General features: G+C 49.0%; 1 protein-coding gene across 13 annotated transcripts in view; it reads left to right on the top strand.

Annotated features, from left to right (window-relative positions):
* The window catches only part of Fhad1 (forkhead associated phosphopeptide binding domain 1), a 124,382-nt gene that overhangs the window by 25,812 nt on the left and 79,516 nt on the right, over positions 1-19,054 (top strand). For all 13 annotated transcript variants that reach the window (XR_013049439.1, XR_013049438.1, XR_013049437.1 and 10 more), the window contains exons 4-7: positions 1,507-1,768; positions 8,505-8,614; positions 11,322-11,576; positions 18,403-18,526. Coding sequence is in view for 10 of the 13 variants with exons in the window: in XM_015994336.3 (XP_015849822.3) it covers positions 1,507-1,768; positions 8,505-8,614; positions 11,322-11,576; positions 18,403-18,526 (751 nt within the window). In the remaining 3 variants the exon portion in view is untranslated. The remainder of the gene's footprint in view (positions 1-1,506; positions 1,769-8,504; positions 8,615-11,321; positions 11,577-18,402; positions 18,527-19,054) is intronic.

The raw sequence follows: 19,054 nt of genomic DNA, 5'->3' as shown, positions 1-19,054 counted from the left end.
GCAGAGCTTGGCGTTCGGAAAGTGTGCTGGGCATTCATTCCCGGGGGAGGAGAGAGAGTGGGGAGGGGGAGGAAAGAGAGGGAGGAGAGAGAGAAAATAGACAGAGAGAAAGACAGAGAACACAGAGGGAAGGAGGTGAATGATAGACAGGCAGAGAGACAGGATGAGAGACAGAGACAGAGAGAGACAGAGACAGAGAGGCCGTGAGATCCGGAGCCCTAACTAATGTTCCCTGAGCCTGGGTGACTCATCCAAGGGCTGCTGCTGTGGGAATAGGTGAGCCCAGAGCAGCAGACCACAGCCCTGTTGCCGTCATCATCGAATGACAAGGCACGGGGGAGAAGCCTCATTACAAGTTCTGCGTCAGCCCCACACTACGTGGACTCTCCTGAGAGGACAGATCCTGGCATCTCTCCTGGGGGAAGGCTCTTGCCAGCATCTCCACTGAAGCAGCCAGACACCTTCATCGGGTCCCGGATCTGAGGTGTCTATAAAGCACCTGCTGGAACCAGGTGTTCGGGAGGTTGAGGATGAAGGTGGATGAGGCAGCGCCCCACACCAACCCCTGAGTTCTCAGCCTTGGGACCTATAGAGGGACCACAATGTGGATGGAAGAATTGTCTGGGTCGGGGGGGGGGGGGGGGTCCTTGGAGCTGACCTGACTCTCAGTGGCCTGCTCACCCTTCCTTCCATGCCCCTGTATACACCCGACATGACATACCTGGTATCCATCGTCGGTGCTACAGATACAGGGGTGAGTGAGAAGGGGAGAGGTCCTAGTCCCTGAAGGCTGACATCCCATCAGCTCGGTGCTGTATCAATGGCTTGGGAGAGGGGAGGGCACTGAGATGGATCGTTGCAGGTATGGTGTGTATTCGAATAGTTTACTAACACCGTGGACAGTCAGAGACACAACAGGATGACATGGACTCTAAGGAGAGTTCAGGCCCCAGAACCAGAGTCTGACAGCATGGTGGGGCCTCTGAAGAGAGGAATCAAACCCACATGGCAAAAAAACGAAGTCTCTTTTTACACATTCCTGAAGATGGGAAGTTTCACAGCACACGCCTGCAGCCAGGCTCTCTGGTTCCCGGGCAGGAAGCAGGGAAGAGGTGGAAGCAGGGTGTATGTACCCCTTTGATGTAAACTCACTTCCAGGTGAGAGACCTTGGCCCCTGGGAGTCTGTTAGGTGTCTGTCAGTGTCCGTGAGAAGACGGAGACCTGCATGTGTTGAGGCCTGAGCTCAGCTGGATTCTCGCATCAGATTTTTACATGATCTTGCCCGGCCTCAACGTCCTTGACATCAATGCATTAAATGAACCAATACATGGGGAGCTCTTGGCAGAGTATGATGGCGACCTAGGCTTCCACAGCTAGGTCACTGTCCTGAACTTGAGGAGCGTGCAAGAAGGTTTCCTGGAGAGAGTGACTCGCCAGCTGGGTCATAGGACAAGCCATGCTGTACCTGAATGCCACTTCCTCTGAGCCTCCTGTCTGCCTTACAGGTCTCCTGCCCGTGGATGAGGGGCCCAGCACCTTGGCCAAGGCCGCAGCCACCTCTGCCCACACAGCAACCACACCAGTCATCCTCGCCACCCCACATGCCCTTCCACCAGGGCATCCCGCCAACAACAGTGCATAGAAGTTGGTCACAGGGTTGCCCCAGGCCCACCATGGCCCCGCCTGGCCCTCACCAGCGGCCCATGAGTGCCAGCGGGAAGATGTTTTCCTTTATGATGGACCCCAAATCCCCTGTCATCAAGCAAGGTATGTACTGGCTCTGGGGGATGGCTTCTGGCAAGGATAAAGCCATGAATACAGATTGGCCTTGTTTTTCACTTTTCTCTGACTCTAAAACTGGACTATAACTGGTGGTAAAAAGCATAATGGTAGGCAGGCAAAAGGGCCAGGTAGGTAAAGGGGCCTGCCACCAAGTCTGACGACCTGAATTTGATTCCCAGAACCCACAAGGTAGAAGGAGAGAGCTAACTCCTGCAAGTTGCCCTCTGACCTCCTCACACATGCTACGGGGCACAAGCACGTGTACATGCAGATGCACACACACGTGCACACAGAGTTAAAAATAAATGAGATGGGGCAGGGGCTGGCGAGATGGCTCAGCGGTTAAGAACACTGGCTGCTCTTCCAGAGGTCCTCAGTTCAATTCCCAGCAACCACATGGTGGCTCACAACCATCTGTAATGAGATCTGATGCCCTCTTCTGACCTGCAGGTGTATATGCAGGCAGAACACTGTATACATAATAGATAAATAAATCTTTAAAATAAATAAATACAATATTAAAAAAAACACGATTACTCAAATAAAGAGGGAAGGCTGGGGATGGAATCAGCAGAGTGTTTGCCTAGTATGCATGAAGGCCTTGAAGTCGTGCATTGCACAAAACTGGGCATGGTAGCTTATAGAGGGTCAGGAGATTAAGGCCATCCTAGGTTACATGGTGCATCAAGGCTAGCCTGAGCTACATGAGAACCTTCTTAAATAAACCAAGCTGGGCATGGTGGTGCACACCTTTAATCACAACTCAGGATGCAAAACCAGACAGATCTCTGTGAGTTCAAGGCCAGCCTGGTCTACATAGTGGGTTCCTACATAAGAAAACAGTTAGGATCCAGCTGTGCTCTTGGAACATCTGGATCCTCCTTCAAGGCCCTGTTTGCCTCCCAGACAGCCCCAGAGCCCCAGTCCACACTGCTGTCCCCTGTGCAGCTCACTGATGCAGAGTTTAGGGGGATCTACCTGATTCCCTTTGCTGTAGATGAGCAGAGTGTTGGCAGCAGAAACCCCGATTGCCCTGGTAAGTTGAAAATGTGTCACTGCAGTGCAGGTGAGAAGAAAGTGAAGTTTATTAAAGAAAGTGATTTCCCCAGAGGGTAGCTACATCCACTGTAGGCTAATGTAACATTTTCTATATTGTTATCACTCATCTCCATGACTACCCCCTCACAGCTCTGCAGTGTCGGAAACACACAGCCTTGGGGTAAGAGTAGGAAACTACCCCACTCTTATCCCAACCCCTTCTCAAAAGTTTCAGGGTGCTTTGGGATAGGACATTCTGTCCATTCCTGTCCTCTTGGCCACAGTAGCTCTAGCAACAGAGCAGATCGGTCCCCAGGCTTCCTCCAGGGTGGCTTGGTCAAGGTTTCATTCTTTGCCCTCCCTGCCTCAGCTCCACAGCCCATTTTCTTGCTCTCCACTTCTGCTCCTGACTTTGATCATGACCTTTCGCCTAGTTACCCTTCTCCATCTAAAATTATAATTACCACTGTGAAATGTTGGGACTGGGGAGCAAGCAAATGGACTCTAGGATGGACGTCACCCTCACCATCACCATCATCAAATGAGTCACCCAGGTTCTGGAAGCTGCCTGTCATCCCCCAACATTTGGACTCAAACATACGGAGTGGGTCCTACAAGATGATCACAGGTTCAGTGTCTACTTGAGCTACAAGGGTTCAAGGCCACTCTGGGTAACTTAGCAGGATCCTGCCTCCAAGTAAAAAAGAAGAGGCCTGGGTGTACAGTTCAAGGGATGAAGGTCTGCCTCCTGTGTGAGGCCCTGGGCTCCATCCTGAGTGCTAACAACAGAAAGAATTTTGCAGAGAGTTTTCACCTAATTCTATCTAATGCTCTGTTTAGGTCTGCATTTTACTTTATATTGATGTATTTTATATGTCTGGGTGTTTTTCCTGCATGTAAGTCTGTGCACCACATGTACACAGTGCCCATGGAGGCCAGAAGAGGGTGTCAGAGGCCCTGGAACTTAAGTTACAGACTATTGTGAACTACAACAGGAATTCAGATCCTCTGGAAGAGCAGCCAGTGCTCTTAACTGCTGAGCCATCTCTCCAGCCCTTTATTATTTATTTTAAATCTATTTGTCTTGTCCTTCATTAACTGAACCAACTTATTATCTTACACATTTCAAAGCACATTGCACATGTCTACATATTCCCCCTAAGTGTTTTTAGCACGTACACCATAGACTAGTTCAATAGATCTTGTCTTTTAATATAGAGGTCACACATATAATGTGTATCAGTCATTAACTGTGATGTAACAAATTGTCCCCAAACCCAACAGCCCAACACACACACACAGGGAATGAAGAACTTGTGTGTGATGGCCTCTGTAGGTCAGGGATTGGAGGTTGCTCAACCCCGTGGCTGTGGCTCAGCACAGCTCATGAGGTAGAAGTTGTGGCTTCATCGGGGCTGGCGAGTCTGCCTCCAATGTGACGCTGCCACATGGTTGTGGGCAAGACTCCTTCCCACATGTGTTAGTTATTTCTCTGTCGCTGTTCTCAAGTGACCGAAGAAATTCGGGAAGAGAGGGTTATTTGGCTTCTGTTTCCAGAGGAGCGGAGTTCAACTCAGCAAGAAGGTACAGCAGTCAGGGCGCTCACTTGACACAGTTGTTCAGTGGCTGTTGAGGAGCTGGGACTCGGACCCAGGACCTTATGCAGCTGGTCAGGTGCTCTGTCACTGAAGCCGAGCCCCAGACCGATTTTACTGTCTTACATTTGAGACAAGGTCTCACTAAATTACCTAGACTGGCTTTGAACTTGCTGTGTAGCCCAGGCTAACTTTGAATTTGTGATCTCTGTCTGTCTGTCTGTCTGTCTGTCTCTCTCTCTCTCTGTAGATAGATAGATAGATAGATAGATAGATAGATAGATAGATAGATAGAGATGTGATATCTCTCAGATAGATAGATAGATAGATAGATAGATAGATAGATAGATAGATAGATAGATAGATAGATAGACAGGCAGATAGATGGTATTTTAAGTTTTTACTGAAAATAGATTTTTTTCCCATAGAGTATATTCTGATTATGGTTTCCCCTCCCCCAGCTCCTCCCAGATCCTTCTCATTTCTCCATCCACCAAACTCCACACCCTTTCTTTCTCTTTCTCTCTCTCATTAGAATACAAACAGGCATCTAAAATAATAATAAAATTAGATCAAATAAAAACAAACCAGAATTGGACAAAACAAAGAGGGAAGGGGGCGGGGCCAAGTGACAATCATAAAAATCAGATGCAGATGCTGACAGGCACACATTTGCACACACAAAAAAGCCATGAAAACAAAGTTGGAAACCATAAAATATAACCAAAAGACCTGTAAGGTTAAAAAGAAAAAGAAAAAAATAACCAAACAAAGCACTGTGAGACAAAAATCCTCCAAAACCACCACTGAGCTGGTTTTGTGTTGGTCATCCATTGTTGTGGAATACTATTTTAACTAGGCAAAGGTGTGTTACTGTAGCTAGAGTTTTCCTGCCTTGCCTACGGTCAGGACAAATCTCTGTCGCCTGCCAGTCCCACAGTCACTCAGACCCAACCAAGTAAACACAGAGACTTATATTGCTTACAAACTGTATGGCCATGGCAGGCTTCTTACTAACTGTTCTTATAGCTTAAATTAATCCATTTCCATAAATCTATACCTTGCCACATAGTTCGTGGCTTACCGGGATCTTCACATGCTGCTTGTCCTGGCGGTGGCTGGCAGTGTCTCCTTCTGCCTTCCTGATCTTTCTTTTCTCCTCTCTGTTAGTCCCGCCTATACTTCCTACCTAGCCATTGGCCAATCAGTGTTTTATTTATTGACCAATCAGAGCAACACATTTGCCATACAGAACATCCCACAGCATGTTACACTTGTTTCCGCTGCCTGGGTTAATGATGTAGACATGTATTACATTTGTTTATGCTGCATTTGTTTAATTATGTAAAGATTTGTTTCACCTTGTCTGCCTAAGGCACCTGACTGGTCTAATAAATGGCCAACAGCTAGGCAGGAAAGAGGATAGGCAGGGCTGGCAGGCAGAGAGAATAAATAGGAGGAGAAATCTAGGCTAGGAAAGAGAAGACTAATGAAAAGAATGAGAGAGAAAGAGAGGGAGATACTCAGGATTAGCCAGACAGGCAGTCACCAGACAGACAGACAGACAAACAGGGAAGAAGCAGGAAAAGTAAGACATACAGAAATGAAAGGTAAAAAGCCCTGAGGCAAAAATGTAGATGAAGAGAAATGGGTTAAGTTTTAAGAGCTAGCAAGAAACAAGCATAAGATAAGGCCAAGGGCTCATAATCAATATTAAGTCTCCCTGTCATGATTTGGGAGCCGGTTGGTGGCCCAAAAGAAAAAGCCTGGTACAATCTACCAGGTGGTTTGTATACCCACTGAGACTCCACTGGAGAAACCTCATTTTTTTCCTTTCCAGTGTCTCAGCCTCTTCGTGGGTAGCTGGGATTCCAGGCTCACCTGAGACCCAGTGTATACTGACTATATTACAGAGCCACAGAAGCCAATAGCAAATAGTTTAGACTCACTGGCCACATGGCTCATGTTGAAACTATTCTTCTTTGCCCTTGTAGAGCAAAAAGCAGAAGCTGTAGATGGACCAAAAGTGAATGATTCCAGCCACATTCTAGTAAAATTTTATTTTTAAAAATTTGCTGGTTTGTTTGTTTTTGAGGAAGGGTCTCACTATGTAGCCTGGGCTGTCCTGGAACTCACTCACAGGCTGGCCTTGAACTCACAGAAATCTTCTGCCTGTCTCTGTCTCCCAAGTGCTGGGGTTAAAGGTGTGTACCACCACTGCCCAGCTCAAAACTTTCTAAAGACTTATTGATTTGGTTTGATGTGCATGGATGTTTTGCCAGGGTGTATGCCTGGGTATCACGTGAGTGCTGTGCCTGAGGAAAGCCAGAAGAGGGCTAGAAGGTACCAGACGCCCTGGAACTGGAGTTAGAAATGGTTCTGAGATGCCATGTGGGGGCTGGGAATTGAACCTTGGTCCGCAGCAAAAGCAGATAGTGTCCTTAACTGCTGAGCCATCTCTCCAGCCCCAAACATTCATTTTAAAAAGCATTAGGGAGCTGAAGAGATGGCTCAGGGGGTGCTCAGCACTGGCCGCTCTCACAGAGGACTGGAGTTCAGTTCCCAGCACCTACATCAGGCGGCTCATAAACATATATAACTCCAGCTCCAGAGGATACAATATCTCCGGCCTCCTCAGAAGCCTGCACTCAAGGGCATATACCCACATGCAGACACACATGCCTACATATAGTTAAAAATAATAAACATGTTTCTTATTTTTATATAATATATAATATTCAAAGCATTGGGCATGGTGACTCGTGTCTGTGAGTCCAACACTTGGGATGCTGAGGCAGGAGGATTGCCATGTGTTCAAGGCCAGCCTGGGCTACACAGTGCATTTCAAGGCCCAGTTTGGTCCCAGAGCCAGGCTTTACTCTACATCTTACTCATTTAATCTCATCATAGCTCTCCGTGATAGAGACTGTTAAAGTCACTGAATTATATATGTGGACACAAAGGCAGAGAGAGGTCTAATGACTCACAGTCACCAGGTCTTAATGCAGCATAGGAGGATGCCTCAGTGGTTGACAGGCCACATAGTGATGGAGAAGAGAGGTGAGGTGGCTCTTTTCCTGGCCAGTCCTTCCTTCCACAGCGATGTCATTGCCTCTCAGCACACACACTGCTCTGTGCTTTTAAAGTCAGAGAAGGGCTGGAGAGATGGCTCGGAGGTTAAGAGCACTGGCTGCTCTCCCAGAGGTCCTGAGTTCAATTCCCAGCAACCACATGGTGGCTCACAACCATCTGTAATGAGATCTGGCGCCCTCTTCTGGCCTGCAGGGATACATGGAGACAGAACACTGTATCCATAATAAATAAATCTTTAAAATAATAATAATAATAAAGTCAGAGAAGTGGCTGGGAAAATGGCTTGGTGGGTAAAGAGCCTCCTGCCAAAGCATGAAGACCTGAGTTCAGTCCCCAGAACCCATGAAAAGCAGGGTAGTCCACATCTGTAATCCCAGCAATGGGGAGGCAGACAGGATTGCTGGACCTCGCTGGCAGCCAGAATACCCCAAACAGTGACCTCCATGTTCAGGGAGACCCTGTCTCAAAAAATAAGATGGAGGGAGGTAGAAACATGCCCAGTGTTGACCTCTGACCTCCACATGCACCTGTACTCATGTGCACACTCACCCTCCCACAGACATGTCCACAGGCACACACAGGCATACACACAAACATAAAGATTGGGCATGGTGGTGCACGCCTTTAATCCCAGCACTCTGGAGGCAGAGCCAGGTGGATCTTTGTGAGTTTGAGGCCAGCCTGGTCTACAGAGAGAGAGAGATCCAGAGATACATAGAGAGACCCTGTTTGACTAATAATTTACAGAGCAAAGTGTAGTGGGTTATGCATGTAACCCCAGCATTCAGAAGGCTGAGGCCGGAAGACTGCAGAGAATTTGGAGCCACCCTGTGCTACTTGGTGAGTTTGGGGCAGCCTGGGCTATATAACAAGGGCTTCTCAACGAGTGAAAAGTGATGTGACCCTCAAGGGGAAACCATGACCACAGCTCAGGGTGTGGGGCTCCTCCAAGCTTGGGAGCCCACTGTGCCTTGTTCTCTGTGGATGTCACACAGTGTGGGCCAGCGCCATGGAAATGTCAGAGCAATGCGTGGTCGAGGGACTCTCCGGGACGATGCCTCCCACCGAGATCTTCATGGACCAGGACCTAGGCCAGCAAGACAAGGTGAGGGGGCTTGGGGGTTGAGGGGGACACAGTGTTCTAACTGTCAGAGACCACAGATAACTTGTCACCTCTTCCTCTCTGTGTCCTGTGTCCAAGGAACCACTTCTTATTTAATGGACAATCGTGTCCACAGTTTATTGAGCACCTGCTGCGAGCCAGGCTGAGACGCTAATGACATCATCAGCCACAGCTTGACAGCAAAAACAGAAGCCTGGGGAGGTGTGGCCCAGCTGATAGAGGGCTCGCCCACCAGGCACAAGGTCCTGGCTTTGGTCCCCAACACAGCATAAGCCAGGCAGGCAATGCACATCTGTAATCCCAGCACTCAGAGGTGGCACCAAGGAGCTGAGAGGCTCGAGGTCATCCTGAGCTATATAATAAGCTCAAGGCCAGCCTCGGCTACATGAGAACCTGCCTCCAAACAAAGCAGCAACAACAAAACACAGCCCAACAATGCTTCACTTTCCTTACAGACCAGGGCCTGAGCCCCAGGAGTTCTTGCATGTGGGAAACAGGGAAACGGGATTCCTTTTGATCACAGCCTTAGAGTGTTGTAGCTAGGACCAGGAGGCAGTTCTGAGGTTGGTGTCCTGAGACCAGACTGGGAGGTGCTGTGGTAAGACGAGAAGCCACCTTGCAGACACTGTCACTAGTCTGTCGCCCTGCAGCAAGCCACCTCCAGATCTAATGGCTGAAAGCAGCCATCCGCCCTTCCCGGGTCTCCCATGACTTGCACGATGGTCCTCCGCCATTTCCTTGCAGCTTACACACAACTGCAATCAGGTGGTAGCAGCCATAGGTCTGGGTCCTCCACTACATGGGGGAAATGGCAACCTCTCTGCATGCAGCCTGTCCCCAGCTCCACAGCCCCCAGGTCCCTAGGAAGCCAGGGCAGACACCGCGGTACCTTGACAGCTCACTCAGAGCTCCCTTCCTCTGTCCCACTTCCACTGCCTTCCGTCTGTCCACTCAGCCTGCTCAGAGCTCACTTGCTGTATCACTTCCGCTCCTTTCCATCTGTCCACGGGGGTCACGAGCTAGCTGAGACTCGGTGGATGGTAGAAATACCACTCAGTGACAAAAGCCACAAAGTAGCTGTCACCGTGTTTAATCCACCACAGGTGTTAAACTGGGAATAAAATAAAAACAGAATGATTTTGCTACTTTGAGCATTTATGCCCTGATTTCCCAAGGCACCTACCTTCAAGAACGACAGTCGACAAGTGGGGGGGGGGGGAAATGTGCATTAGCCAATCTCACTGGACAGTTGAAAGGCTAGCAAGCTTCGGGCGTGGCTGGATCTAGGCCCTTCAGTGATGGGACTGGGATACTCGCTGGTGCCCGTTCTACTCTGTTCTTGCCGTTTGTCATTCTCCAGCAGACTGGCTTCCTGTGCTGGACAGGATAGTCATGGGCAAGCCCAAGCCTCTAGACTTAAAGTCCATGATCCAAAGTGAAGCAGGACCCCCACCACCATCTTAAAATCTACACACAAGGAGCTCTGAGAAAACGTGGTTGACCAGCCTGGGTCACAGGGACATGAGGAGGAGGAACAAGGAGTGAAGTACTTGATTGACATTCAATACTACCAAGACCACGTGGGAGGATTGGGTGACACTCCTTAAGAAGGGCATAGGGGACCTCACCAGAAAGATAGACGCCATTGCTGGACACCATACCCAAAGGTTTGCTTATATCTAGGGTCCAGTGCAGAACCTGGCACACAGAAGGTGCCCAGTAAATGTTTGTGCCATGAATAATGGCCAAGCATAGTCTATGCTGAGTGTAGAGGCCCTGGGTGGCTCGCTTTGGATGAAGCAGGGTTTCCCCAGGAACACAGAGTCTGTTAGAAGCTGTAACATAAGCGTTCACAAGAACCCAGAGAAAAGCACACAGAAGTAGCTGGCAGCACCAGCAGACTCCATCATGCCTGTGACGCCATCCGCCCCCAGGCATGTAGCTAGGATTCTGTTTTTCTGGTCTTTCTGACATTCTGAGGGGTTCAGGGTACTGTCTCTCGCTTTGGGGAAACCGAGAAAATTCTTTGGCCTCTGTTTCCCTAGGGAGATGGTGCATGGCTCCACCTGTGGGAAACTCTGCCAACAGTCCCCACATCCCAGAGTTTTCACAAGCTGCCAGAGTTCAGCATTCTGTTACAGCCTCAGTGGTTCCCTGAATACACTTTCATGGAGGCTTCCAGAGGAAGCAGAGGATTCTAGAAGAGAGGAAAGAAAAAAATGACCCCTCCATAATACATAAAAAGTATTAAGTTAATGCCTTTGATACAGTCAGAATGTGTTGGGATTGAATCTAATTACCTTTGCTGGGCCTCCGACATCCTGGATGCGGGCCTCGTAAGGGAATGCACAGAATGATTATAAAGAAACTTCCTGCCCACTGACATTCCCGGGGAATTGTGGTTTACCATGTGAAAGTATTTTTTTCTGGGTAAAGGAGGTTTCTGTGCCTCAGAGGCTCCATTATAGGCACCGAGGCACAAGTGTGTGGCTCTAACCCAACTCTAATCTCTCTGGGGCCTTCCTTCCAAGAGATGTAGTCTGTAAATGTCTCCTTGCCCTTCTGCCTACCCACCCAGCCACCCCCCACATTCCCCAGAGTGACCCCCTGTTTCCTTCCTGTTGTAGAAACAGGCCAAGCTTCCCACCCACCCACACCCCTGGTAAGCCTCCCTCTTGTCCCCTCACAGGATGAGATCATCATGCTGCTGGGGAGAGAGGTCAACCGACTCTCTGATTTTGAAATAGAGTCCAAATATAAAGACGCAGTCATAATGAACCTGCAGGGAGAGGTGGCCGAGCTGAGTCAAAGGCTATCAGAGACAGCCGCCGCCGCTGCTGCCGCCGCCGCCGCCAGGCAGAGCGACAGGTGCGTCCACAAGTTCCAGGGCCTGGATGAAGATGATGATCTCAGGCAGAAGGAGATTGAGAGTATGAAAAGCCAGGTAGGACTCGGGAACAAGCCCATCAGAGCCTAGAGTCCCCACCGTCAGAGTACAGATGGGGGGAGCTGGAAGAGGGCCATCTGGGGCATCATGGAGGGTAAGAGGCAGAAGGCCACCAGGGGCCCTGCTTCCCAGTACAGCGTGTTGGGCCCTGGGGAACATTTTTTAGATCTGTCACAGCCCTCTGACACACCCCACAAAGAGATTGTGGTGGTTCCAGAGATGCTCAGGAGCTGCCTGGAGCTTGCACAGCTCACTGCTGGGGCCAGAGCACTGCAGACTCGGATCTGCTCTGCCTAGTTGACCCCACACCCTCAGCCCAGCTTCTCATTTCTACCCCAAAGCCTGGTTTTCTTGCCTTAATGACTGCCCATCACACCCATCCTGCCCCATTCTGAAAGAGCTGCGGCCAGTTAGCCCACAAGTGAGGATCCCCAACTCATGCAACTCCAACACCCCCTCAAACCCTGAAGGTGGCCCCTGGCTCCATAACGGGCTGTGTCATCAAATGAAAACTCCCCACTTGGAAGGTCCCCAGTAACCAGGCAGCTTCCGTTCTCTGGAACCTAGATCCAAATTCTTGTTTTATAATAACAGCAATTGGGCTGAGGAGATAGATGGTTCAGCTGTTCCCCTAGCCCGTGTGAAAAAGCAAGGCAAGCAGTGGGGAACTCCTACAAGGCCCCACCCTTAGAAGAAGAGCTACAGGCAATCAATGGAGTGGGTCAGCCAGAAACTCGTGTGCCTGTGAGCAACACTAAATGGACTTAGCAGGGTGTGTGTGTGTGTGTGTGTGTGTGTGTGTGTGTGTGTGTGTGTATAACAATAATTTATAGTACATATAATATATATACCTAGATGTAACAATAATAGTTAAAGATGAAGAAGCCATGAATTTGAGAGGGAGTGGGATGCGGGAGGAGTTGGAGGAGGAGGGAGTGGGATGTGGGAGGAGTGGGAGGAGGAGGGAGTGGGATGCGGGAGGAGTGGGAGGAGGATAGAAGAGGTAGAAATGATGTAAATACAGTACTCATATATGAAATTCTTTAAAAAATTCTAGTTAAAAATATTTAAAAGAAGCAAGGCATGGTGGCCCGCACTTGGAGCGCCAGCACTGGTGAGGTAAAGGCAGGCCTTGAGACTCTCCAGTCAGCCAGTCCATCCAAGAGGCAAGCCCCAGGTGCCAGTAAGAAGCCCTCTCAAAAAATGTGGTCAATGGCTCCCCAAAAATAAGGCCCGAGGCTGACCACTGACCTCCAAATGCACATGTCTACCCACACATGTGAACATGCCAGCATACGTATGCCTACATACACACCTGCATGCATACAATACATTTAAAAGAAATAATGTGTGGCCACATTGGTTTTGTACATAAACTGTTAATGATTGACATGAGAGCCCCCCGCCACACGGTGGCAGTGCTAACCCTGGGCTGGTGGTCCTGGCTGAGCCAGGCATGGTGGCGCACGCCTTTAATCCCAACACTCGGGAGGCAGAGGCAGGTGGAGCTCTGTGAGTTTGAGGCCAGCCTGGTCAACCAGGGCTATGCAGAGAAACCCTGTCTCAAAAAAAAAAAAAAAAAAAAAAAAAAAAAAAAAAAAGGAAATAAAGAAAAGAAAAAGAAAGAAAGCAGGCTGAGTGATATAAACTGCAGAATAAAATAAACCCTTTCCTCTCAAAGCTGCCTTTGGACATAGTGTTTACCACAGCAACAGAACTCAGCTAGGACCAGTGCTCACCTATCTGTGTCTGTGGCCACAGGTCACAATTGGAGCATTGTTTCAATGTTTCAAGTAACTAGTGATTTCCCCCTTGGGAACGATCTAGAAACAACCACACTCATTTGCCACACTTCTATCGTCAGTTGTAACTGAAAGGGGAGTTTTATTTTGGTTTTTACCTGTGCGTGTGTTCACCACAGCACGCATGCGGAGGCAAAATGTCAACTTGCAGGAGTTTGATCCCAGGGGTAAACCGCAGGTCATCGGTCTCGGTGGGAAAAAAAAAAAAAAAGCTTTGCATCACTGAGTCCTCTCACTGGCCCAAAAGACAGTGTTTTATAAAGAGACCTGTGATGCTAGATAATGATTGTCCACTGGCCCAGATCTAGAATCATCTAGGAGACCAGCCTTTGGGCATGCCTGTGAGGGACTAGATGAGAAAACCCACCCTCACTGAGGGCGGCACCATCCCACGGGCTGGAGTCCAGGGCTGAACAGAAAGGAGGAAGCCAGCTGGGCACCAGCATCCATCTCTCCCTGCTTCCTGACTGCAGATGCCGGGTGACCAGCTGCCTCCTGCTCCTGTCACCAGGGCGGTCTGTCCCCTCAAAGTGTGAGCTCACACAAACCTTCCCTTCCTGAAGCTGATTTTGTCACAGCCGGCCTGAACCCGAAGATGTGCTGGATTTAAATCCAAATCCGGTTCCGCCGGCTCATGTTTTAGCTCCCGAACTATTTTATTGCCAGCAGAACCCTCGGGCAGAAGCCAAAGGTGCACAGCAGGTTAATTAATGGCTCTGATTACTTTATGTGTTATCGGGGGTCCCCTGAAAGCATGTGCCTGACGACTTGCTCTCAAAGCTCTTCCATCCGCCACCACACCACAAGAACACGCTCACCTCCCTGTGCCTGTGCTAATTAGCAGGCTGGTTATTACCTCTAGGCAATCATTCTTCCCAGCACTGTTAACTTCCTTATGATCCAATACCCGTTTTATTATGCAGCCTAACCAGGCAATAAACATCCTGGGGTTCGTGCCAATGAGAGACAGTCTGGATATTTATTTGGGTAATGAAGGCTATGAAGACGTCTGAAAACGGTTTGCGATTTGAGACCCTGAAGCTGTGGGGCTTGATTGAAATATTTTCTGTCAGATGGCCTTAAACTCTTAGTGGCATCCCTTCCCTCCCTCCTCCCCATGCCTCCTCCCCATCCCTCATCCCCAAGCTCATCTTCAGAGAATGCCTTTGGTGTCCTGCACAAGAAAGATTTAGGCTAAGACTTTTGGTTTTGAATGTGCGGAGTGTATGCCTGCTCATGTGAACAGGTGCACACACCTGTCCCTCTCAGTCTCCTTGCCATGAGGCAGGATCTCTCAGCCTGGAGCTAGACTGGGAGCCAGCAAGCCCCAGGGACCTCTCTGTCCCCCACAGGGCCGGGCTTACAGGCTTCTGTGCCCACAGTGCTGTTTGTTTGTTATGTGGGTGCTGGGACCTGAACTCGGATCCTCCTGCTGGCGCAGCATGCTCTCTTACCCATTAAGCCATCTCTGAAGCCCCGTAGAAACGTTGACTTTTCACTGCAGGTGTCTTTTACGGTAAGCAGGAAGAGGTGAGCTTTCTTCATCCATGGTTTCCAAAGCACACATCCTGGTGTGTAGCTCCAAGGATGGTGAGGGGAACAGCCTGTGCCCCCCTACACACACACACACACACACACACACACACACACACACACACACACACACAGGCATTTACCCTCCCTAGGTCTTTTCCATTATTTAAAATTTTTATTAGAAGATTTAAGTTTACACAATAAGAACTAGTGAAAGTGAAGGAGATTTAAATGTGCATAATAAGAATTAACGAAAGGTAAAAGGCGCCAAGATCTAAACAAAACCAAAACTGACTGGAAGTCGTTCAATGTGTAAAATTGTGAGGAAACTACCACAATACTTCCAGTAGCATTCTTTACTACTAACAAGCGCATCTGAACAGCAATTCCTAATGAGGAACTTACGTCTTCCCATGATTGCTTTAATCTAACCAATCATGACTTTGGGGGGTTTAAATAAAGTGTACTTAACATTCATTGAGATTTAATTATAGGGTTGTTTCCTGCCTAAGGGAACGGCTCCCCTCTCATGGCCTCTTGCCCTCCCCCACTCCCACATAGACAGTGCATACGGAAAAATTAGAGGCAGGCTGAAGAGATGGCTCAGCGGTTAATAAACCCTGGCTGTTCTCTCAGAGGACCAAGGTTCAGTTCCCAGCACCCACGTGGCAGCTCACAAAAACCTGTAATTCCAGTCCCAGGGGATCCGATGCCCTCTTCCGACCTCCTAGGGCATCATGGACACATGTGATGTATAGACAACGATGCCGGCATACACTCATATACATAAGTAAATACAAAAAAAAATTAGAAGTTAAGATCCCCACATTTGAGAGATAACAAATGGTGTTTGTCTTTCTGAGATCAGACTAAGCTACCTCACTTAATATAACATTTTCCAGGTCCGTCCATCTCCTGCAATTTTGTTTTTCTTTATGGCTAAATAAAAATCCCGTGGTTGATTTTACCAAGGATTTCCCATCAGGCGCAAAGGGAAGCCCAACACGGTCCTGTGGGAGCCATCTAGTGGTGAGATGCAGGTGCAGCGTGCACGGCTCCCCACCTCCACCCCGCCACTCCACCCACCCACCGCACCCCACCCCACCTGACACGCCCCCAATCTGGGCGGAGCAGGACCTGCCCTTTGTCATTTTCATGCCAGGCCTGTGACAGGGCGTGACGGTCAGCAGTCATCCGGTAGTTAAGTTTGTCTAGACAGGATTCACAAGCACACACAAAAGTATAGTCTGTCTTCCTTCCCTCAAAACAACCAGAAGCTAAATCCAAAACAGCACAGGATGTAATCATATAATCATAGCTAATATCTATATGTCCACGGGGTATTGTCTGAGCACTTTCAAGGCTATTAACTTATAAAAATCTCTCCACAGCCCTGAAAAGTCGGGACTAGCATGATCACGCTCACAGAGCTAAAAGCTGAGACAGGACCAGGCATGGCATGGTGGCACACGCTTTTAGTCCCAGTACTTGGGAGAAGCAGAGGCAGGCAGATCTCTGAGTTTGAGGCCAGCCTGGACAATGAGATCCAGGCCAGCCAGAGTTATGCAGAGAAACCCTGTCTCAAACAAACAAAAAACTAAGACAGGACCTAGGGCCTTTCTTATGGCAGCACAGCCTGGAGATGGCAGGGACCAGATGTTGGCAGTCATACACACCCCCAAGTATAGGCTACATAGTATAGACTCCAGCTCTCTCTCTCTTCTCTCTCTCTCTCTCTCTCTCTCTCTCTCTCTCTCTCTCTCTCTCTCTCTCTCTCTGTGTGTGTGTGTGAATATGGTTGTGTGCAGGTATCTGTGTGTGCATGCAGGTGTGTACATATAGAGGCCAAAGGTTGAAGCCAGGCATCTGCCCCGTCCCAATTAGATTTATTGAGACAGGGTTTCTCTGTGGAGCCCTGGCTGTCTTGCAACTCTGTAGACCAGGCTGACCTCAAATTCAGAGATCCACCTGCCTCCACCTCCTGAGTGCTGGGATTAAAGGTGTGCACCACTACGCCCATCTCAGGTATCTTTCTTAATAGCTCTCCACTTCTGTTTCTTTCAGGATCTCTTAATTAGCCTGAAGGCCATGGTCCAGCTAAACTGGCTAGCCAATAAGCCCCAGGGACCCCCCCCCTCGCCCCCCAGTGCTGGGGCACCCGGCACACACCCCTGCACCAGGCTCTGTGACGTGGGTTCTGGAGATCTGTCCTCATCCTTACGTAGCAGGAGCTTTACCAACTGGACCATCAGCCCCCACAGCGTCTGACGCCAGTTCCTGTGGCCTGTGACAGATGGGGAGCCAGGCATCTGTAGGCTGGGCTTGAGTGAAGCCCCACAACAGGCCAGCTGTGAAGCCCTAAGCAGTCAACCTCAGCTCTCCCATTTTTGATTTCAAGTGGGAACCCTATGGGGACATCCTTCAGGGTGCTATGAGGCTCCATGGAAGGAGCCAGATCTGTGAGTGTGTCTGGAGCACCGGCAAGTGTGACCAACTTTCTTTCTTTCTTTCTTTCTTTCTTTCTTTCTTTCTTTCTTTCTTTCTTTCTTTCTTTCTTTCTTTCTTTCTTTCTTTCTTTCTTTTTCTTCCTTCCTTCCTTCCTTCCTTCCTTCCTTCCTTCCTTCCTTCCTTCCTTCCTTCCTTCCTTTCTTTCTTGTTTTGTTTTGGTTTTTTTCAAGACAGGGTTTCTCTGCGTTGTTTTGGAGCCTGTCCTGGATCTTGCTCTGTAGACCAGACTGGCCTCGAACTCACAGAGATCCTCCTGCCTCTGCCTCCCGAGTGCTGGGATTGAAGGCGTGTGCCACCACCGCCCAGCTGTGACCAGTTTTTTGACATTGCAACTCAACAGTGTCTTTGACAAAATTCATGTGTAAGAACTACACTATTTTGAAAACTCTCAAAATAATAGTAATGTCACAGGCTAGCGAAGGTGCTTGCTCCAAAGCCTTACCTACCTGAGCTCAATCCCTGGGACCCACCGGGAAAAAAGCACCAATTCCTTTGACCTCCACGTGTGCACTACGGTATGCCCATGACCACGCCCCCCCAATAAAATTGTTTTAAAAACTCATAGTGTTTTCCACAAGTTTCTGGGTTTGTGTTGGATCACATCCATGGCTAATCTGGGGTGCACACAGTCTGTGGACTGCAGGTTGGACATATCTTCTACACAGATTTGTGAAATATGTCCATTGCCATCCGAGGAAATTAAGGTTACGACCTGTGCCCTCTCTTGAACTCTGCTTGACATCTAGCCAGTGATGGCTGATGGGAAACCCCGGGGCTGGTCTATTTATGGCTGAGAGTTCCAATGACACAAGAATGCACATTAAGAGGACAGGTATCCCAGGGTAGCAGGGCAGTGGCACTTTTGTCAGCACCGAAACAAGATCATGTGACAGATCAGAATCTCTGCACAGGTTTGGGAAATGCCCATGTGTCTTGGACCTGGCCAGTGTCCTCTGACTATGCATTGCCTCTTCCCACAGATCAACGCCCTTCAAAAAGGCTATAGCCAGGTGCTAAGTCAGACCCTGGCCGAGCGCAACTCGGAAATCACATTACTAAAGAATGAAGGCGAGAACTTAAAGAGAGACCATGCCATCACCTCAGGTGAGTTCTTCTGGAGTCAGCTTAGTAGATGCTCCCCCACCACTGACTCTTGTGGCCCTGGCAGACATCACCAATCAACCACCACACTCTTCTCCCTGAGCTTAGACAGAGCCTCAGAGTTCTTAGCAACCTTCAGGCCATACTGTCGGTGACTGAGGGTCTTTTCCAGAAGTGTGCTTGCCAACTAGCCTTAGTACAAGGTCTACCTCAAAATCAGCCATAGTCAACATCTGAGTGAATGTCATCTCTTAGCTAGCACCCATCTCTTCAGGGATAACAAAGATACTGAGTGGTCTGTAGTCCTGAGAACCATTTCCTTGAATGGGCTCTTGGCCCAAGTGAAAACCGTTTGCAACTGATCAACAAATGTAGCTCAATGCTGAAGAATGTGGGAAGGGGACAGTCAACTTATAGGCCACCTTGCCAGCCACAGAAGTTAATTAGCATGGATCCACCCATCCATCCACCCCTGTATTACATTTACTAACAACTGCTGAGTCTAGTTCTGGACTCTGGGAGGAGAGCCCA

Source organism: Peromyscus maniculatus, chromosome 2 (assembly GCF_049852395.1).
Source record: "Peromyscus maniculatus bairdii isolate BWxNUB_F1_BW_parent chromosome 2, HU_Pman_BW_mat_3.1, whole genome shotgun sequence".
In the NCBI taxonomy this organism is placed as follows: Eukaryota; Metazoa; Chordata; class Mammalia; order Rodentia; family Cricetidae; genus Peromyscus; species Peromyscus maniculatus.
Note: the sequence above shows the minus strand (reverse complement) of the source record. Positions and strands in the feature narration are given on the sequence as shown.